Here is a 21,433-nt window from a genome sequence, read left to right on the forward strand (position 1 = left end):
AACTCAATTAGAAGAAATTTTTTTTGAACGAATGTGCTAGCATAATTTACGGTTTTTTCTTTTTTTAATTTTGACCTTTACAACTATATACAACATCAGAATAGAGTAGCCTATTAAATTCTAAATTGTCATGTCTAAATTCACTAAAAATAATAATTAAGAAATATGATGCACAACATCACCAATAAAAAAACAGAAAATTAAAATTGAAGCATAATAATTTTTTAATATGGCTTTTAATAATTGATAATTTGGTTAATCCACATTTTGGGGGTGGTGGACCGTCATGACCTTATCCACTTTACATTATCAAAGAAATTTTTTTTTATGAATAAAGCCAATTCATATCGATATGAATTTCCTTTGCTTAAAAATAAATCAAAAGAATTCAACACAAAAACCAAAAAGAAAAACTTTTACATTGCCGGTTGGGTGGATCTTTAGATTTGTTTTACATTACCTTTTGAATTTTCAAATTTAATGTGAGCAATTTAAACTTTTAATTGTTTTTTCTCTTCAAATTAAACTTTTCATTATTAGTTATATCATTATTTTCCATTAATTTTACCACGTGTAATAGCGTGTGGTCAATTTGTAGTGGCATATACATAAACATAATGTTTCCTTCCCAAGAAAAGTTGGTAATATTTAGATATATAAAAATTGAGTTATGACAAGAAACTGACTCATCTTGAATTTATTTATTTTAAAAGTACTTGAAGAAGCACTAATTATGTGTTTCTTGTAAGAAGTATTTTAAATATTTTTCAAAGATTTACTTGCATTTTATTAATAATTGATTTCTTGTAAGAAGTATTCTAAAAATATTACACTAAAAGCGTTTTCAGCTATTTTAAATGCACTTCCATATGAGTTCTCTAAATCTAAATTGAAACTACACAGTTGCAAGAAATTCAAAAACTACTTTGGACAAATGTATAAATATAAGTATCGGTTTGATATAATGGTTTAGAAGTAATAACGTGGGGATGTTAACAAAAATTAAAAATTTAAGGAGCTCAGAATCAAATTTAAAGTTGAGATGGCAATGTGGAAATAAGGCTAAAATTTCAGGAAACATTGCCAAAAACGTTTCCTAAAATAGAAAAAAAATTAATTGGTTTAATAGAGTTACAAATTATGGAAAGTTAAAGCGACATTAACATTAATAAACACAGACAAATTAAGAGAAGTGTTGTTGACACTTGAAAACTTTTATTCTACACTCCTTGCAAGTATATTTTTTTTCATAACGTAAAAAGTTTGGAGTGTATAATGAGATTTTTGGAGTGCTAATAACAATTCCCGAAATTAAAACATTCAATGGGCCTAATGTAATTCCGCCAAACATCAAGGTCATTGCTTTCCAGCTTTTCCCAATTTAAAAATAAATAAATAACGAAAAAAATTATGAAAGATGAAAATATAATAAAAATAAAAAAGATTAATAAAATCATCAGCTGTACCCACTCCCACCCAATCCATCTGATTTTATAGCACCTCCTCTCTCTCTCCCCCCTCCTCCACTGTCACTGATTCCGCGTTCTTCACATTCCCGAAAGGCCGAAACTTTCAGTGGCCGGACCAAAGAGCTCCTCGTTCGAATCAGTCGTCGAAAGCGGCAGCATTTTTTAGGCTCTCGAAGCACCGAAGACCCACACTGTTCGGCGCTTTCGAATCGAACCCCCAAAAGCCCAAAGGGGTCTCCGTCGATTTTTGTTTCTCTTTAGAAGGGAAATAGATTATTTCGTAGGTTAAATTATTGGGTCAATTTGAAATGCAGAAGAGCCAGCGATTTTTGTGGGTTTTAAAGCCGATCGGAAACTCGCCGGCGATTTGATGGAATCGGTGCCCATAGTTTTTCAGTATCCCGCATTTCATGGAGGTGATTATGCGGCGTCGTCCATGTCCCTCTCTCAGATTCGCCGTCGTTGTCCTCAAGGTGAGCTCTTTCAGTTTTTTCAGTTTTATTATTCACTTTTTTTTATTTATTTGACGATTTGGGGTTTGAGTTTTTTTGGGTTTTTTCCCTCGAAAATTTCAGTTAGGAGTTAATGGTGTGTTTGATTGCTGAGAAATTGCGGGAAGAGATGGGAAAATTTGGGATTTTGGTACTTTGATTAGTTGTCTGTTATATGTTTTCTATGTTATTTCATATTCCCGGGAACCAAACAGCGGGTTAGGGCTTTATACTTTGATTAGGTTCATGGAAGCAGCTGTGTTTAGTACGGAATGGATTTCCACTTTCCAAGCTATTTGCTTTTGCTTGTGTATGCTTCCATCTAATTAAACTTTCCTTTTGTGGAAACTGTTCACTATGTTGAGGGGTCACATTTCAGTTTCTTTTGTTTTTTATTTGAATAGATTTTAGCTGATATGTGGGTTGGGTTTGGTCAATTGTTAGTGTTCATATCTTTGAGGTTGAAGCAGATTTGGGTTAAAGCGGGACGAAACAGTGGCATTCACTTTCATGTGCTAATTGAGCTATTAGGATTCGGAAACTTCGTAGTTGATGTCCGTTCAGCTGTTCTGAGACTATATATGTTAGATCTGCCTTTTCCTTTGGTTTTGTGAATGTGTTGGAATTGTGTGTATAATGGTTGATCTTTCACCTCCCAATTTGTGTTTTAACAATAAATTTGGGTTTCTACCAAGAATCCAGCTGTTAAAGTTGCTCACTTTCATTACATATGCGGTTCTTTTTGGCGTTGCTTCAGGTTATTTTGCTATTTTTATGGTTGGAAGCTGGTAATGCAACATTCCAAGAAAGCACAGTGCAAGGGCAAAGCCCAGAATTGTTTTCCGATAGCATTGTTTCACATTCCTGCATTCATGACCAGATAATCAAACAGCGGAGGAGACCTGGTCGCAAAGTGTACACTGTTACCCCGCAGGTGTATGAGGGGTCTGGTGTATCAAAACCCCTTCACCAAAAGGGTAGGACATTACTTGGAATTTCCAAGTGCTCTGTACAACAGAAGGATGTTAAACGGCCTATTAGAATATATTTAAATTATGATGCTGTTGGTCACTCTCCTGATAGAGATTGTCGAATTGTTGGCGATGTTGTGAAGCTTGGGGAGCCACCTGTGATTTCGATTCCTGGCACTCCTTCTTGTAATCCTCATGGCGATCCTCCAGTTTCTGGTGACTGCTGGTATAACTGCACCTTGGATGATATAGCTGGGAAGGACAAAAGGCAACGCCTTCGCAAGGTTAGATTGTACTTTGTTTTCCTCCTGACTTATTCTTCCGAGTTAGTACCTCATATAACGATTGTATATTGTTCCTATTCTACTTTGTTTGTACTGCTTCATGTCTCTGGGTTCTGCTTAATCAAACAGTTCTATTTCATAGAAAATATAATGTGCACATGATAGATGAATTTATTGGCAGTGCTGCATACTAAACAGCCCGGGTAAATTCAAGCATGCATGAAACTAATCTTCCGATGTATTTAAATGCAGGCTCTAGGGCAGACTGCAGACTGGTTCAAGAGAGCCTTAGCTGTTGAACCTGTGAGGGGGAACTTGCGGTTGAGTGGGTATTCAGCATGTGGCCAGGATGGAGGTGTACAACTGCCACGTGAATATGTTGAAGGTATCTTACTTGTAGATTGGGTGTTGCGTATCAAGCTCATTTCTTCATTTGAGTTTTGTATTTAGCGGCAAGTCTTGATATGTGCTCACACACTAGTATACTATCCTATTAACATAGTGTTGATCTTTTTCAGAGGGTGTTGCTGAAGCAGACTTGGTTCTTCTGGTGACAACAAGACCAACCACTGGGAACACCCTTGCATGGGCAGTGGCTTGCGAACGTGATCAATGGGGTCGTGCAATTGCAGGTAATTCATTCATTGAGCATTGTTTTCAATTGACAGTTGTGCCTTTCTTGCAATAGAACTCAAGACTGATAGTATCTTTTTCTTTTTGGATGTAGGACATGTAAATGTTGCTCCTCGCCATCTGACAGCTGAAGCAGAAACTTTGCTTTCTGCTACTCTCATACATGAGGTCAGTGGGCTTTTAATGAAATTTAAAAACATGGGATGTGCTTTCTTACTGATTAGAATGCGTGATCCTTCCAGGTTATGCATGTTCTTGGTTTTGATCCCCATGCATTTGCTCATTTTAGGGATGAAAGGAAAAGAAGGCGTAGTCAGGTAAAGACTATTACTAATGCATCAAAATCTTCCTTTACAACCACTTGAAATCTATGTATTTTGGTTTTAACTTTTGGAACCTTCAAATAATACAGTACTACATTATCATTGTCCCCATTCTTCAGACCTTTATTATTTGTATCCATCTAGGTGCTTTGGAATTGCAAGAATTGAGATACGCTCCTTGACTAGAATTTGAGTTCTGCCTTTAGCAGTTATCACCGTTATATTAGTAAACGGTCCATTGAGTGAAGTTTTAACCTGCATACTACCTTCTAACCGTATTCAATGTACGAGAAGTTTATTCTTTCTTCTTCTTTCGAAAGCATAATCATTGCATCTTGTCAAAACAATTTCAGAGATGATAGTCAGATATTTCAAATATCATGATCTGCATAAGAGCCTGTAGGAACTTTTAGTATTTATTTGAGCTTTTAGTATTTTCTTTTGTTTTTGTCCTCTGAAATGCATTATGAAAATTATATGATGTTTTATTGTTGCTTGATTATGGAAAGTTAATTGACACTCTGGCCCCAAAATTTTTCCTGTTATCCATTTTCAGGTTACAGAACAAATTATGGATGAAAAGCTTGGGCGGATGGTGACTCGTGTGGTGCTTCCACGTGTTGTCATGCATTCAAGATATCATTATGCGGTAAATGTCAGCCCTCTTTATTATGCATGGATTTGCTGTGCTGCTCAAGAAAACTATATATTTTCTAAGAAAATTATTTTTAGACAAATGGTTGAATGTTTTTCTGGCAGGCATTCTCTGAGAATTTCACTGGTTTAGAGCTCGAAGATGGTGGAGGACGCGGCACATCAGGTACTGTACTTTAAAAGTTTGTATGCTATGTTGTAGAGGTTATATCACCAATATACTGTACTTGGTTAAATAATATTGATACTCGATTATATGACATGAGGAACAATATTTAGAAGTATAATATTCAGGGGAGTTTAAAATACCAAGAAGAAAGATAATTCTTACAGTTGATAGATAGAACTGTAGCGGATTTTTTTCCTGACTGATAACAACGAAGTTGTGATAGCATTTTGATGTCTAATAATAATCATTGTACATCTATAAACTTTTAGGGTCACACTGGGAGAAAAGACTTCTAATGAATGAAATTATGACTGGGTCAGTGGATACAAGATCTGTGGTTTCAAAAATGACACTCGCTTTACTAGAAGATAGTGGATGGTACCAGGCCAATTATAGTATGGCAGAGAATCTTGATTGGGGCCGCAACCAAGGAACTGAATTTGTGACTTCCCCTTGCAATCTCTGGAAGGGGGCATATCATTGCAACACAACCCAATTGTCAGGATGTACATACAACAGAGAAGCTGAAGGTTACTGTCCGATCGTAAGTTACAGTGGAGACCTACCCCAGTGGGCACGCTATTTTCCACAGGCTAACAAAGGTGTGGTTTTTGCATTTATAATTTACATTATTACCTTTGAACTGGTTTGTATAAGCATTCCATCATTTGTGCTATATTATAATATCTGTTAACCATAATACTTGGTTTGGAGCTTGATGTGAATTCTGTTGTCTTATGACGTTTCCAGGTGGTCAGTCCCCACTGGCTGATTATTGCACCTATTTTGTTGCTTACTCTGATGGGTCATGTACTGACTCTAACAGCGCACGGCAACCTGACAAAATGTTGGGTGAAGTACGAGGAAGTAACTCTAGGTGAGATTTTAAAGTCAATTACAACTTATTAAAATAGGAAATTGCTTTCCTATGGATGCTGGATGCAGTTGAAAATAGCAAGATGTTGTTAATGACTATTCATCTTGTTACTTGTAGGTGTATGGCTTCATCATTGGTACGTACAGGGTTTGTACGGGGTTCGATGACCCAAGGAAATGGATGTTATCAGCACAGATGTGTTAATAATTCATTAGAGGTTTGTTATTCCAATGATTCTTTTTCATCTGCTCTAGTTTATCAGGTGCGCATGGGGTATCATGGTAGCTTTATCAACCATAAAGTAGACCAGCATCTTCTTTATATTTGAACCTGCTTCATGTTTTTCCCTTTGCAAATTTTAGGTTGCTGTGGATGGTGTGTGGAAAGTATGTCCTGAAGCTGGTGGAGCCCTTCAGTTCCCAGGATTTAATGGTAATGATGCTATTCTATCTATCATTTTTCCTTCTCAGTCTTGTTGGGGGCGTTAGCATGATTAAAACTTGAAAATGTTCCTCTTTCAGGTGAATTGTTATGCCCGGCATACCATGAACTCTGCAGTAAGGGCCTAGTTCCTGCAAATGGACAATGTCCAAAGTCGTGCAATTTCAATGGAGACTGTGTTGAAGGAAGGTGCCACTGTTTTCTAGGGTTTCATGGTTCTGATTGTAGTAAACGTGAGCTCCTAATTCCTTTTTTCACCCTTTATAATCAGCATGCAAGATGCGGTTACACCAAGTTATGATGCACCATTTACGTAAAACCACTTCTGAAATTATGACTATTGCAGGCACCTGCCCAAGCAACTGTAATGGACGTGGAAGCTGCCTTTCTAATGGGCTGTGTGAATGTAATAAAGGGTACACAGGCGTTGACTGCTCCACTGGTATGCGCACCATTTTTTTTTTTTTTTTCCCCTTCCAGTTTGTCTATATGGCAAACGTAGCCAACTCGAGAATGACCACCCATATTTCAGACACTTGACTGATGCTGCGTGAAGGGTTTTAGGACCACCGTCTAAATTCTTTGCACCGTGTCAAAGAGTCCTTTTCATCCTCTGCGTTCACGATGACTGCTAATATTCTGGCGGTTAGCTGTTTTCTGATAAGTTTGCTCTTGTATTGACAGCGGTTTGTGATGAGCAATGCAGCCTTCACGGAGGTGTTTGTGATGATGGAGTCTGTGAATTCCGCTGCTCTGACTATGCAGGCTACTCATGCCAGAACAGCACCATGCTCCAATCCAGTCTTAAAGTTTGTAAAGATGTCCTGGAAAATGTCAACTCTGGTGCCGGACAGCACTGTGCACCCAGTGAACCAAGCATATTGCAGCAGCTCGAGGATGTAGTGGTCATGCCCAACTACCATCGTTTGTTTCCTGGTGGTGCCCGGAAGCTTTTTAGCATCTTCGGAACCAGCTACTGTGACACAACCGCGAAGCAGCTGGCTTGCTGGGTAAGTCGCCTCCCACTTACAACCCGTCATTCCATTTTCCATTTTCTCCATCACCTTCTCTCGCCTTTATCATTTCTCTCAAATACTAAGAATCCGACCATGCACATGCAGATATCGATTCAAAAGTGCGACAAGGACGGGGACAACAGACTCCGTGTCTGCTATTCGGCCTGTCAAGCATACAATTCGGCATGTGGGGCTTCGCTCGATTGCTCGGACCAAACCCTATTCAGTAGTAAAGACGAAGCACAAGGGCAATGCACAGGCTCAAGTGAGATGAGAACGTCATGGATTAGCAGCATACAGAGTTGGTTTTCAAGTAACAGTTCCTCAAAAGGGACGTCTGTAAAAAATTAGGCAGTTGTTATTTTTTGTTTTTCGTAATTTTTTTTTTTAGGGTTTTAATTTTAGGAAAAGGTGGTGGCATTTCAATGCTGGGCCTTTTAGATGTTAGGGTTCCATTCAGCAAGGCCCAATAAATCATTAAAAAAATGTTGGGCCGGGAGGTGAGCTGTTGCTTTCAAAGATGAAAGCCTGCTCGTAGAGAAATTTAGTAATGCATGAAAAATGCAAGGGGAATTCCAAAAGAAAAAAGGGAAAAAAAAAGTTTAGGGAAGCTTGTTGAGTTGTTTGTGCAGTGGTTTGGCCGAAGGCCTTGAAATTTGAAAGGAAAAGAAAAAAAAAATAGCCCTTGTATTTGTTTAGCGTTTTTATTTTACGTCTTTTATTAATTTTGAGCTTGTTTGGAAGTGTTTTTAAGCTATGGTTTTGGTGAATTGATTTTGGAACTAATCCCTGGTAAGAAGGCATGGAAGTCTTGGAAAAGTACTTAAAATTCATTCTAAAAGAAGTAAGGTTCGTTTGGATGTACTTTTAAAAAGGTGAAAGCGTTTTTAGAGAAAATGTTTTTGGGTTCCAAATGCACTTGAAGTGTTTTTTGCAAGAAGCACTTTTAAGGAAACACTTTAAGTGTTTTTTTAGGATTTACTTGTATTTTGACTAAGCATTAGTTTCAAAAATATTTTCACAAAAAGTGCTTTCAGTTATTTTAAAAGCATATTCAAACGAGCTCATATATAATTGGTGTTTTTTGTAGAAAGTACTTTAAATACTTTTGTAACCTAAAATATTTTCTCTAAAATCGTTTTTAGTCATTTTGAATTGACTTCCAAAGGAGCCCCTTGAAACAAAACTATGTTGTTGACTGTCCGGAATCAACAGTAGTTTCAAGATCTGAACCGTTGATTTTACACATAAAACGATTACCCCAAGAGATGGAGGGTATAGGTGTAACTAGCATTGTTGATCCGGATAGATTAAGAGTCGCATGGTAGAATAAGAAAGAAAGTGACAAAAGGACAGAAGCTTCAGTTTCATTGTTCGAAATGCATACAACATCTTAGTCTCGGACAATAATGATATGCAAATGCAAGAACATCAGTTATATTGGTTCATTGGTGGTGCAGGAGAAATGTTTCAGTAACACGCATCGGTACACCAAGCGTCATAATACAAAAGGTAGAAAATTTTCTTTTTAAAGTATCCAATCACTTTTATTATGACATTTGGTATACGAGGTTATATTTTTGTCATACAAAAAAATTCTTTCCTCGTTGGAGGCGCCAAGAGTCTTCCAAATTAAGTAGTATTGCACTCCCATGCATTCACCGCGCTAGGAACCAACACACGCAAAGAAGCTTACTTCAATATATTCATGTATGTATCTATATCTCTTCTTCCTCTGTTTTTTGAGATTTGAGCTGTAAGATTCAGAGCCTGCTAATCTCATATTAACCTAATTTACCGCCCATCTAATCAAAACATTTTAAACTAATCACATCAAGAAGAACCGGCAAAGCAAACGTACAGATTGGACTTTTCTAGAATAAAACCATATCATATTAATGAAGACGGGATTAAACTAATCACCCCTCGTTCGTGAAATCGAGGATTAGGTGAGCATTACTACATGTCAGACTTAATCTTCGAATAAATAACATAATATAAAAGTACTCTATAATTTGATTAAACCATAATCAATTTGCTACGCAACACTAATCAATTAATATTCTAAACCCCATAAGCATAAGGGTCCTTCACTCCCTTATCTAAAATTTAATTTATACCAATATACTTAATAATTAATTGATCATTAGTTTATGATGACCCGCTTGGGCAAAATGTGATCAAGTAGTCCGACCCGGAACAGGTACAAGTGCTCGAAGCGTCGTCATAGGCGTAGCTGTACGCTGTGGGGCACGCCGTCTTGAACATCTCCGAGTACTGCGTCGGCGAGCAAGTCTGCGGCGTCGCGTGCTCCCCGGTGCAGCAAAACTCTGGCGTGTTAAACGCGGCGCACGCGCTCCTGCAAGCCACCACCGCCCCCGAACCCGCATCCATCACCCGCAGCTCCGCCGGGCAGCGGCCGTTCAAGTCCGCCACGCATCCAGCGTACTGGCAGTCGCCGGTTCCGCCGGTGGCCCACAATCCCATGCCCACATTGTAACCGTCCACCAGGCTGATGTCATAAAAGTCCTTGTCCCCCGGGTTGGACCCGATCGTGAACTCCGCCAACGTCACGGGAGGCGCGCCACCGCCGGCACATTTTAGCGATCCGCAGTCGCCAGTGACGCATTTTCCGTTTCCCAAGTCGTCGAAGGTGCAGCCAGTTCGTGCCCAGAACCGGCCGGACCAGCCGGGAGGGGCGGTGAACTGGACCGATGTACCCGGGGCCAATGCGAAACCGCCCCCTCCGAGAATTGCAGCGCCGTTTCCGGAGAGAGTTCCCGGCCAGACCGTGTAACTGCAACGGTTTTGGAGTGTGAATTGGGTCGCGCGGACTACATTGCCTGCAGCTGCATCAAGAAGCAGAGGAATATTACCCAGAAACGGAAACGAGTTTAGATTACGTTAATTACTGTATTAGTTAGTGTAGTTAATCATGTTTAATTAGTTTAAAGAGGGATTTAGGTACGTACCTAACGAGAAGAGAGAAAGAAGAAGATAGAGCTTAATCGCCATAACCGAAAACGAAGAAATAGTCGAGGACAGTTGTGGAAGTACGATTTAATCCGATTTGGCGGTTCCTAGCTTCGGCTTGGTGATTGGTATTTATATTTGCGCCCAGGGTTAATTTGGTATTTTAAATTCTTCCTCTCTTTCCGTGACGTGGTATAAGATAGTGGGGGCCTGTTCCTATGCGCCGGAAGCACTACCTTTTACTAGGTAATGAACGGAAAAGGGTCCCGTCGGATCCTTTTTCTAGGATCTTGGAAATGCCGTGATCTTGACGGTTCATCGTATATCGTGCGGTCAGTTTTTATTAGGTACCATTTATATTTAATTTGAAATTTTAAATAATTTCTGATTACACGCTATACGATAAACGATCAAGATCATGATCATAGAATCCTTGAATCCCCAGAAAAAGGATCGGATGAAGCAATGGTTTGGCTTGCCACGTCATCAAAGTAAAGGCCGGCAATCTTTCTCTGTCACCACTTTTTCTATTTTAGGAAAGTAGTTTGTTGGATTTGGTTGATCGCCAGGGTAGATTGTTTGGCAGTTGAGTGTGCAGCTTTACCTTATCTTATGTTTAACCTTTAACTTTGCTTTGTTTTTCAATGATAAAATCTGATGTGTCATCGTGTCATCTATTTTAGTGTTACGGAAAAAATTGCAAGAATTCTAGTATGTTTCGATGTAAAGACTACTCTCCATATTCATTATTCACAATATAAAATCTGATGTGTCATCGTGTCATCCATTTTCACGATGTGAAGTTTAATGAGTCCCACATCGTGAAAAGAGAAACTTTGTAAAGGTTTATAAGTAAGTTGGACTACTCTCCATATTGCCAGTTATTTTTATGGTGGAACCCCAATTTTTTTTATGTTATCAGAGCATGTGGCTAACATGTGAAGTCGAACAGCCACATGTGTTCTACGCCACCTAATTTTTATTGTCTAAGTGTTTGGCTTGAAAATTTGTCACGCGTGAGGGGTCGTGTGAGGAGGTGAAGTTTAATGAGTCTCACATTGTGAAAGGAGAAACCTTGTAAGGGCTTATAAGTGTGTTGGACTACTCTACATATTGTTAATTAATTTTATGGTAGAACCTCAACTTTCTTCATGTTATACATTTTACCCTCCCAAATATATAACAAAAAAATGAATGGTTTGGGCGTTCAATCGTTTTCCATTCGGAAAAATGACAAATGCCATTATTCTTTGACAAGATGATTTATATTTAAACTATTCTAACCTATGAGGAGTGTGATTCAAACATGAGTGTATGACACAAATTTATTGCTCTAATCAACTGACCTAATTTTGGTCTGCGTAAAAAAAAAAAAAAAAAGAGGCAGGAAGGACTAAAACGGTTGGCCAGTTAAACAAGCTTCATACATCGCTAAGTTATAAGCAACAAGAAGATTGGAAAACCATGTTTGGCTATGAAGATAAAAAAAGGGCCGGACCGTCCTTTTAAGAAAAGCTATAACCAAGCAGACCGCAAATGCATGCCAGCAGAGCCATGCAAAACGCGTTTTCGTTTAATCGTTGGCACTGTCTGGGTCTGATTGTTTCCTATTTATTGGCATGATACGTATTGTGAGGCTTATTTGTAGTATAAAAGTCGAAATCCACCAGAAAGTTGGGCAAGACAAAGAAACCTGCTCACATACAAGGGTCGACAAAGTTCATACCCTTTGCTTCACTCAATTAATCTGTCTACAACTACCAGGACGTCAAAATGTCGATCAGTACTCCAAACGAACAAGATGTCAAGTGTGTAAGTTAAAACAAATGGCCGCGATGCAAATTTCTCTCATTTGTTTTAAGCATAGAGTTGAGAATAATCCCCAAACTTTCTTTTTTGATCTGATAAAAATACTTCTTCACAAAACACTTATGTTCATAAATCCTTTCCTTAGCACATCACAAATTTTAAAAAGATCCAGGTTACGTTTAGAATCTATAAATTTTTTTTTAACTTTTTCCATCAAATAGTGTCAGAAGTGCTCATCTCACAAGCACTTCTACTTGTTCTAAGAAAAGCACTTTCAAACGTGACGTTGTTCTTTCTATTTACAATGTACTAAGCAAGTTTTCAAGTTGATTCAAGATAGAAAATGAAAATTATAAGATTAATTTTCAACAGATATACCACTTTTGAACCTAATTACAGGAAGATAAGATCCAAGGCTCAACATGTTATAAAATCACTGCAAATCTGTAAAAACATTGACAGTGTATATATGTGGTTTCATGGACTGAAGAATCTCCACGCCATAGCACATGGAAAACTGTCATGCTACCAAGCAAATTTGCAGATCTCTTTAAATTAAATGCTGCAATGAATAGAAAAATGAAGTTTGCATCTATTGCTTGTCTCAAGACAATGACTGGTTAGTTTGGCTGGGATGCGAAATTGGGAATAAACCGCTGCAATGACATCCTAGTTGTAGGTCCGCAAAGGCAATCCCTCGGATGTTCCCCTAACCCAACCCAAACACACGCAGGTGCAAGTGCAACAATATATATAAACATTCCAAAAACCTTTAAAAATTGGTATTTGGACATTTTATTTCTCCTTTAATTGCTATTCAATTCTTGGTCTATTGCAAACACATGTTGCTTGAACAAAGTCTAAAATTGGCATCGGTTGAAAATTAAAATAAGTAGCTGTGGCAAGGTACCCACATGATAAACCGATGTATATTTTAAACCAGACGGATGAAAAAATGGCTAGGTAAATCAGCATGATAGTCAAAACAATTACCGACATGAAATTTACCAAGCACTTGAATGTAGAAAGTTCTTCTTCTCCTCCTTCATTAGGGAAATGCCCTTGATCGCTGAAATTGGAAAGTAAGTTGTCCTTGAGCAGGAATGCTTCTGTTAACCAAGAGGCCGCATCGGCGTTAGAAGCAGGGATCTCTTCAATAGGGATTCGACGAACATGTATGTGAACTTCTGATGGATCCACGCCAAACGCATTGTCTAGAAACGAAGGGCATTGATTCTTGTACGTGATAGTCAAGTCATAAACTGCAGCACAATTTAGATGATCATCAGAGAACATATAAGTATAACATGCGCACACACAATCTTCAAAATGTTTCCATAAGAAATTGTGGGGAAAATCACAGAGTGGAGTTTTGTGTAAATAACCTGCATCCAAAGAACTTCTTAGAGCTTCCAAGCAAGCACAAAAGCCTTTAGTTCTTGGAAGTAGCACATGTGACAGTACAGGAAGTCCATTTTCAGCAGCAAATATCTGACTCTTTTTGCATTTTTCCTCACTGCATAGAGACAAAAAGAAGAACTATATATCTTCGTATATTCATATATTACTGAATAAACACAAACCCTAGCATGCAATATAGAAATTAAATTGCAAGTTGAAAATATGAGATATGCCAATGTGGGAGTAACCATTATATTAAAAAATGTGAGAAATGGGGCCCAAGACTTATGTATTGAATAGAAGTGCATCAAATTAAGGCAATATTGTAACCATAAATTCTATGTGCAAGACGTCTGTTTCTTATCGAACTAATTCTATAACGTAATTGAGATTACTTTGAATCTTCTATCCTTGATCAAATATGGAAACACATGTAGATGGAGGTCAACAGTCTTGTATATAATAACTTCAACATAATAATCTGAAAATATACATGCAAATGGATTTTAAAAAAAATAGAGGGGTAAAGGGTAGTACTTATAATCAGTTCCTTCAGGAAAAATGGCAAGCCAGAGAGGGTCTGCAGGATCAGCAAATGACGAAAGCATTTTCCGCATAACCGGTTCATCAGCTTCCCACTTCCTTTTCAAAGGAATGAACTCTAAAATGTGAAATCCCCACCCGAATACCGGCAGCTTCATCAGGCTGCTCTTGAGCACATACCTGATGTGTCCAAGAGACCCTTTTCGCAATGCAAGATCCCACAAGTACATCCAATCAACCTCGGTTTTATGGTTGGCAATGAGGAGAGTCCGTTCTTTAGGGGGCACGGTGTCTCCAGAAAAAACCACTTTCGTGCCATTGATCTTCTCAAACAGGAAAGGCCACAAGGCCAGCCAAATGCCAAAGATTAAGGAGGTTGCTGTTCTGCTTATATGTATACTCAAAGGGCGCAATAATAGAGCAGTTATGGGAGCAAAACACACAAGAAATGTGAACGCAGTTGAGAGAAATACTACTAAACATAAGATACCCCTCACAACCCTAAGAGAAGACAAAGGCCTGTGCTTTAGTTTACTATCTGGTTTCAAGGGACTGCAAACATCCATCTCGTTCCAGGAAAAACCTCCCTCAATGCAGCTGCAATATTAATAAATGGGGTTTTAAAATCTATGCTTAAAATGTCCCTAAATCAAATATAAATGTAACAAAGAAAATAACACTGAATCATGAAAAAAAGAAAGGAGTTGTTATTGGCGGCAAAAGAGTTATCATACACTCGACCAGAAGAGTTTTTGCGTTACGACGGATGCATGGTGACTTTCTTGGCGTGTGAATAACAGTTCCGAACAAAAAGAAGGGAAAGAAGACCTCCAAACCCTAATTTATCTCTACGATGACTTCCTCGGGGTGCGATGCGATGATTCAATTTTCACAGCAATGCTTTCACACATGAATGCCATTTGCTCCGAGAACAAAATTGATACCTCATGCCAATGTTGAGATTTCAATTTTCAATCAAACAGTATCCAAAATCGTTTAGATATAACAAATTATCAAACTTTTCAATTACTTTGCCAAATCCCTTTTTTTTGGCAATTGAAAGGTAATCACGAACAAATAAAGGTAGAAATTCCATCTCAATTACACACAAAATAATGGGGAAAACAATGTGTTTGTGTAAAGAAGTTTATTATTCAGAAAAAAAAACTGAGATACCTCATGCCAAAGTTGAGTTAGAGAGAAGTTTTTTGCTCCGAGAACGAAGAGTACGTTTGTGGTGTTGAAGAAATTAATCTAGAAAAAGATAAGCGCGTTTTGTAAAAATGGCCAAAAATAGAAGGCCATTTATATATAAATACCCCATAAATACAAAGGCCAAAAATAATATAAATGATGAAATTAAGTGCGAATAAGGAAGTATTTATTTTTTTTAGAAAGTAGAGAACGGGTCAAAAAGATAATTTAAAGCTGTTAGATTTGTTGGGTAAATTTGATTGGTGTAAAATACAATACATGGGACGATAAATTCGAAAATTTGATGGAAAAAAAAAAACAAATCTACTAGCTTCCTCCTTGATAAATCTCAAAAAATAAGGAATAATATTAAGGTAAAAAAAAAAGAAAAAGCAATCTTAATTTTCACTACTACGAGAATCATGAGTGCTGTTTGGTGATGGAGTCCGACGCAAGTTGAGCAGCAGACTGATGGCTGTTCCTCAACGAATGCATCCCAATCTTCATTTACGCTCATTTACTGTGAGAGTGGTTGAAACTTAACTGAAAGGCACGTATATAGTCATGATTAACTGACTTGACCAGATTAAAACAAAACATTTTCTAGTTATGAAAACCATAACGAAGAATTGACAACATACAAACAAACGAAAGATTAACTAGCTACAAATTGAGATCTAATCCAACCAAAAAAGTCATTAATCACAAAAAATCTCACGGTTAGAAAGAGACAGCTCAAAGTCATGGAGACTCAAATGCGTATAAATTAAACATGTGGATGAACAGAACTTTAGGGTAAATATGAACACACTCACTTGTTCTTTGTGGCTCGATAATACGTGTCGTGGTGAAAACGTAAAAGATGAAACTCTTTGTGACAAAGTCATGTGTTGCTAAACATTGGATTCATCCAAATACAGCTTGCTGGGAAAGGAAATGCAATAGTGAAAATCAAGAAGAAAATCCAGCTGTTAAGGATCAAGCCATGACGGATGTTGATGAAGGTTGATAGAGGTAACCAAGGTATATCGAGGAGCTGAATAAGGGATGATTGACTTGGATTTGGATGACGGTGATCCAAAAAGAGAAAAAATGAGATGTCATTTGTGCAAAACTCCTCGGCCGGAAAACTTTTGGCGTATTAAATCCAGTTTAATGCAACAAGTAATATGTCTTTATCCAAAAACCAAATGCAACAATCAAGTTAGAAAATGGTTGCTATATAACAGGGGAATTTGACTCTGAGCCTTATCTATGAATTGGGTTTTCATTTCATTTAGGCTTAATGCTTCTGGATTTGGGCTCTACTATATATCTAGTTGTGTTGTGTTGGGCCTTTAAGCCGAAATTGACACCAAATTTGTTAAGCGTCTCTCATGTTATGCTTTTAATTTTTGGACATCAAATCAGAATCATGTGATTCTAAAATACATGTAAGTATTAAACAATTAAACAAATAAAAGAACACAAGCACAAATGTATAGTCACCACTAATACTGATCTGGCACAATAAACAATAGACACAACACAGTTATATGTAATCACATCGATCATCGTTGAAAAACAATGCCACATAAAGTCATTGCAATGGAGCGAGGTCACTTCAAATCATTGTTGATAGACGAGACCACATAAATCTCAAACGTGTAGACCAGTCTAGCCATCGCAATAGCGCTACCAAAACACTCGCAAGGCAAGGCAAAAACAACTATACTACTCCTAGAATGAAACCACTGGTCAGCTCATCTCAGTGGAGGACAAGGACCCTCATGCTAAGGTCAGCTGCAACTTCACTGCTCTACTGAGATTTTGGCTTCCACATGTCAAGCACCCCTAAATTTGGTTGCATAAGGCAACAGAACTGCTAAATCCAATGGCAACTTGCAAGCAATGGAGTAGCTAAATTTAATTCACAATGTAGCAGAACCGCAGGACCAGAGCACACTAGTCCTCGCAATGACAAATTCAGTCTTGGAGAGTGTCACTAGCATGGAAAACTAGCTGACAGCAGTGGTTCCAACCCACCTGCAGCCACAAATCCAACCCTAGACCATGAAATCGAGAGCCAACTAAAAGAAGAAACCTTGAGAGGTCATGACCCAAATCTAGGTATAAGACTGAAATCCATGGAAAAGCTGTGCACAAAATGGTGGGAGAGAAACACAGGAGGGGGAGAAGAGTTATGTGCAGACCAAGAAAGGTGGGCGGCGGAAGGTCAGAGGGTGCGGACGTGAAGGGAATGAAGAGAAGGCAAGGGTAGGGGAGAGGGAGGAGAATCATAGGGATCAAAGGCTATGAGGAGAAAGGGAGGAGTTGCCACTTGTCCCATGGCTTAGCCAGAGGCCGACGACTACAGAGGTAGCATGTTAATTTTTTTTTTAACCCTACCAGAATGTATATGCATGTGCGTCATTACCTTTTACCACTTCAGTAAACCACCATTTGCCAGAGTTTACTATAGAAATTTTGTATTCAAATAGCACGCATATCCTTTCGCATATATAATTGGCCTTCGTTATCACCCTACGAAAAAAATGGGTCTTCTCTAGCGATTGCATCATTTTCTAATAGAAGGATGTCACATCCTAATGTCCTATTAGTATACCCATTAATTTTTTGTCAACCAATGAAAATCATGTTTACGCATGCAATGACAAAAAGAAATTGCTAAGCAATTATACAATAGTCAGACAAGAAGAAGATGAAATTCCAGAAATCCAATCACTGAGAGCAATTGGTCAATCTGAAACTTAGAAAATGATAATTGGTCTTCCATAATGATCAAAGTATTCTGTTCATGCTGCATTTGGTTGACCGTTTCAAGTGGAACCTTCACCAACCAGAACAACACTAAGCACATAAAATCTCAACTTATTTTTAGTTACGTTCCTTAAAATTGTATTTTAATTTCATTTTATTTTTTCTAACTTAAAAGTCACCATTTTATTCATTAAAACTCAAAATTCACTTCATTTTGACTTGTGAACTCTCATTTTTCTCTGAAACTTATAGATTGTCTCCTAAAACATATGTGGGACACAAAACCCAATAAGACTATGCCACATATGCAATAAATTTGATTATAAATCTCCGTTATGCTTGAATATTCAACAATTAGAAAATATTAAGTTTAAAAGAAATGGAAGAGATGAAAAAAAATAAAAAAGAAACTGATTAGCTTGGCTCACGAAATTAACAGATCTAAGGTAATGTGGAACGAATTTTGAGTTTTATAAATATGACTTTTAGGAGGGAAACTGCGATCAAAATCAAGTTCTAGGAGGTAAAGTAAAGCGAATTTTGAGTTTCAGGTAGCAAAGTGGCAACTTTTGAGATACTGAGAGTAAAGTAAAATTAAAATCGAGTTCCAAGAGATGTAGGTAAAAATAAGTCTAAAACCTCTTATGGTTCAATTAATTTGGGTAGAGAAAAAAAGAAAAGTACATTAAACCCCAAAATAATAGGGTCAATTTTAAGTACTTGCACAATCTTTTGAGACTCTACAACCCTCTTCATCAATCATATGTCGATTTTATACTTGTATATAGATTTTTCGTTAACTTTAGTTTAATTGGAGTAATGGTTTTTCAACTAAAAATTTGTAGTCATTGGTCTATTAGCTCATCAGAACGTGCAACTATGGTCACTTTTTTCAATTTTGTTAGAACTTCCGTCAAAATAAGTCATATGTCATGCATGAGAGACTAAATCAAGGGGCAATATGGGAAACCCATGAGAAAATTATAGTAATAGTCCCTCAACTTTATTCTTTAACACAATTGTAGCAATGGTTTTTTCAACATGGGTCATTTTGACGGAATTCTGATGGAGTTAACGAAATGACTATAACTGCACATTTTGATGAGTTAAGAGACCAACTGTCATAGTTTTTAGTTGAGGGATCATTTTTTCAATTGAGTTAAAATTGAGAGATCATTTCTACTATTTTCTCATTTACAAATTCCATCAAAAGGGTTTGTTCTCTCCAAATAAAAATTCACATTTGAATTTATTAAGGAAAAATATATCATATTCACAATATTGCTTATTTACATCTACTATTAAAGATGAACCTTTACGTCAACAAGGCTCTCGCTTCGAGATGAACGACTATAACCTACTAAAACAAAACAAAATTACAAAAAAGAAAACCTTATACTTTGTTGGGAAAGCCGAATCACGCCACTCGTAATGCATTTTGCTTGTCCAAAAGGTTGCGAGGACTACCATAATCAGATAATTCTGTCGAAATTTTTATGCTACTAAGATTACCATTGACAATACTTTTCTAGTTTTCTTTAACGAGCAGCTCACGCTTTGACTCCGACCCAGATCCCAAATGCGTGGCCGGATTCACAACCTCATCAACCGCCGTTGAATTCTTCAAATACTTTTTCACGTAGAATTTCAAGAACAGCAACAGAATCGCGCCGTTGAGGACGGAGTTGCAGAGCCAAGCTCCGATCCCGTTGCACCCGCCCCCTTTCAAAATGTGCAGGGAAAGTACGCCGACGTGGCAGACCAAGTTGTAGACTAGCAGCACCACCTGGCAGTTCACCACGAACGGGAAGCACGCCCCGGGGAGCCCGATTCCGGTCCAGAACCGGTAGGCGTAGACGATGGAGTAGAGCAGAGTGGTGGAGAGTATGGCGAGGACCTGGAACGATTGCGAGTATTGGAGCCAGAGGAACGACATGAAGATGAGGATAGACTGGTTGAAGAGGTGGAAGAAGGTGAGGCGGCGGTGGAGGAGGATGGTGAAGAATGTGCGGAGGAGGTGAAGGAACCGGGAGAGGTAGAAGACGTAGGACCAGAAGAAGACGCGGCCGGAAGGGCGGGTGCCGGGTGGGAAGCAGAGGAGCCACTGGAAGGGGGTGGTCTTGGTGCGCCGCCACAACCAGCGGGTATCGCGAATCTCGGCGACGGAGGAGACGAGGATGCCGGTGAAGATGACGGCGTAGATGAGTGCCATGACAAGGCTGTGGACTGCAGGGATTGGGCCGAGCGGGACAGGGCGATCATGGCGGCGGAAGAGGGTGAGTATGAGGTGGAGGGCGCTGGCGGCGGCGATGTAGGTGGGGATGGCGGTGAAGAGGAAGTACCAAGTGGAACCCCATAAGTGGGTGGTGTTCCACCGGAAGTTTACGATGTTTGGGTGCTCCGATAGCAGGTACTTGATGGTTTGCGACATTAGTTGCTTCTCATATGTTCGACGAAATGCTTCAGCGAAAAAGGAGATTGGTGCGGTGAAAAATAATAGAAGATTGGCGGAGATCGGCGGGAATATAAAGGGACCTATAGAATTATGAGACTGCGGAAGTTTCTTTCCTTGTGAAAGTCGGTTTTATTGGTTATAATTTTGTCGTGGATTGACCAATATTCCAGCAGTCAACAATTTATTTATAAAAAATAGTTACGTTATCACTTTTGTCCTATTTGACTTATCCTAATTACGTTTTTCACTCATGACACGTATAAATAAATAAAAAAAAAAAAAAAACCCTAAAACAATAAAACTTAGCAAACGTGAAATTAACTCTACATTTCTTCTAACCTTAAAACAATAATGGCTTGATTACTAATTCGTAATCAAATTGATGAGAAATGAATTCAGAAAGAATTAGATTGAGGATGAAATATAATTAGATTTTTGTTAAACTTGGTTACTAAATTATCTGGACTGGAGGGAAAATAATATCGGTTCCATGTAAGTTGTTTATTAATTCAATTAAATCGGAGTTAAAACTAGTTTGATTACTAAACTAACCTTGTTATAATAAAGTTTATCTATAAGAAAGTTTTATGTTATTTCCATAGCCACTATTCCCACGCCTCCCCTCTCATACTCACTTTTCTGTTTCCCACCCCCTTAATTATCCCCATAGCCACTGCCCCATGCTCGACAAATTCTGGTCCAATGCTGAGCAGACTCGTCGTCAAAGGTGGTCTCGATCCTCGTCCACTACGTAGGATTGGAGTGTAGGCATCAGATTCCGCGACGAAAATCTAGAAGAGGAAGTCGTTTGGGGTGGCATGGATGGGTGTGTGGGTGATTTGGGTTGTTTGGGTGTTGTTCCTAGATGTGCAAGTCTGGATTTTGATCTGTCTGATGGGGATGCAGAAGAGTAGAGGTGATGCTGTAGGGGATTGTGAAAATGGGATTTTGGGGTGCATTACTGGTGCCG

The 21,433-nt window shown here is 38.4% G+C and overlaps 4 protein-coding genes across 4 annotated transcripts; 1 reads left to right on the forward strand and 3 right to left on the reverse strand.

Annotated features, from left to right (window-relative positions):
* Positions 1–1,472: 1,472 nt before the first annotated feature.
* Positions 1,473–8,018, forward strand: LOC137717449 (uncharacterized). Its single transcript, XM_068456826.1, has 16 exons — positions 1,473–1,942; positions 2,718–3,215; positions 3,468–3,600; positions 3,734–3,847; positions 3,943–4,016; positions 4,091–4,165; positions 4,728–4,820; positions 4,931–4,991; positions 5,264–5,596; positions 5,745–5,871; positions 5,989–6,088; positions 6,234–6,303; positions 6,393–6,545; positions 6,659–6,754; positions 6,997–7,322; positions 7,434–8,018. The coding sequence occupies exons 1-16, from the start codon at positions 1,880–1,882 to the stop codon at positions 7,677–7,679; spliced, it is 2,562 nt and encodes an 853-aa protein (XP_068312927.1). The 5' UTR covers positions 1,473–1,879; the 3' UTR covers positions 7,680–8,018.
* A 1,220-nt stretch (positions 8,019–9,238) lies between these two features.
* Positions 9,239–10,388, reverse strand: LOC137717450 (pathogenesis-related thaumatin-like protein 3.5). The gene is made up of 2 exons (XM_068456828.1): positions 10,301–10,388; positions 9,239–10,177 (listed from the first exon to the last, which is right to left on the reverse strand). The coding sequence occupies exons 1-2, from the start codon at positions 10,341–10,343 to the stop codon at positions 9,480–9,482; spliced, it is 741 nt and encodes a 246-aa protein (XP_068312929.1). The 5' UTR covers positions 10,344–10,388; the 3' UTR covers positions 9,239–9,479.
* A 2,530-nt stretch (positions 10,389–12,918) lies between these two features.
* LOC137718813 (probable 1-acyl-sn-glycerol-3-phosphate acyltransferase 4) lies at positions 12,919–14,631 on the reverse strand. The gene is made up of 3 exons (XM_068458350.1): positions 14,049–14,631; positions 13,496–13,626; positions 12,919–13,372 (listed from the first exon to the last, which is right to left on the reverse strand). The coding sequence occupies exons 1-3, from the start codon at positions 14,618–14,620 to the stop codon at positions 12,924–12,926; spliced, it is 1,152 nt and encodes a 383-aa protein (XP_068314451.1). The 5' UTR covers positions 14,621–14,631; the 3' UTR covers positions 12,919–12,923.
* Positions 14,632–19,279: 4,648 nt separating this feature from the next.
* LOC137718814 (fatty acid elongase 3-like) lies at positions 19,280–20,533 on the reverse strand. The gene has a single exon (XM_068458351.1). The coding sequence runs from the start codon at positions 20,437–20,439 to the stop codon at positions 19,537–19,539; it is 903 nt and encodes a 300-aa protein (XP_068314452.1). The 5' UTR covers positions 20,440–20,533; the 3' UTR covers positions 19,280–19,536.
* Positions 20,534–21,433: the final 900 nt, after the last annotated feature.

The sequence above is a fragment of the Pyrus communis genome, chromosome 15, assembly GCF_963583255.1.
Source record: "Pyrus communis chromosome 15, drPyrComm1.1, whole genome shotgun sequence".
Taxonomy (NCBI): domain Eukaryota; kingdom Viridiplantae; phylum Streptophyta; class Magnoliopsida; order Rosales; family Rosaceae; genus Pyrus; species Pyrus communis.

Bases quoted from the DNA above. Each gene is read 5' to 3' on its own strand.
- LOC137718814 (XM_068458351.1), bottom strand. From the start codon at position 20,439: ATGTCGCAAACCATCAAGTACCTGCTATCGGAGCACCCAAACATCGTA.
- LOC137717449 (XM_068456826.1), top strand. From the start codon at position 1,880: ATGGAGGTGATTATGCGGCGTCGTCCATGTCCCTCTCTCAGATTCGCC. The intron at 4,166-4,727 runs GTAAAGACTATT...ATCCATTTTCAG, and splicing joins GGAAAAGAAGGCGTAGTCAG to GTTACAGAACAAATTATGGA. The intron at 4,992-5,263 runs GTACTGTACTTT...ATAAACTTTTAG, and splicing joins TGGAGGACGCGGCACATCAG to GGTCACACTGGGAGAAAAGA.
- LOC137718813 (XM_068458350.1), bottom strand. From the start codon at position 14,620: ATGGATGTTTGCAGTCCCTTGAAACCAGATAGTAAACTAAAGCACAGG. The intron at 13,627-14,048 runs GTACTACCCTTT...GTCTCTATGCAG, and splicing joins CCTGAAGGAACTGATTATAA to TGAGGAAAAATGCAAAAAGA. The intron at 13,373-13,495 runs GTTATTTACACA...ATTGTGCTGCAG, and splicing joins AAGAAGTTCTTTGGATGCAG to TTTATGACTTGACTATCACG.
- LOC137717450 (XM_068456828.1), bottom strand. From the start codon at position 10,343: ATGGCGATTAAGCTCTATCTTCTTCTTTCTCTCTTCTCGTTAG. The intron at 10,178-10,300 runs GTACGTACCTAA...TTCTTGATGCAG, and splicing joins TCTTTCTCTCTTCTCGTTAG to CTGCAGGCAATGTAGTCCGC.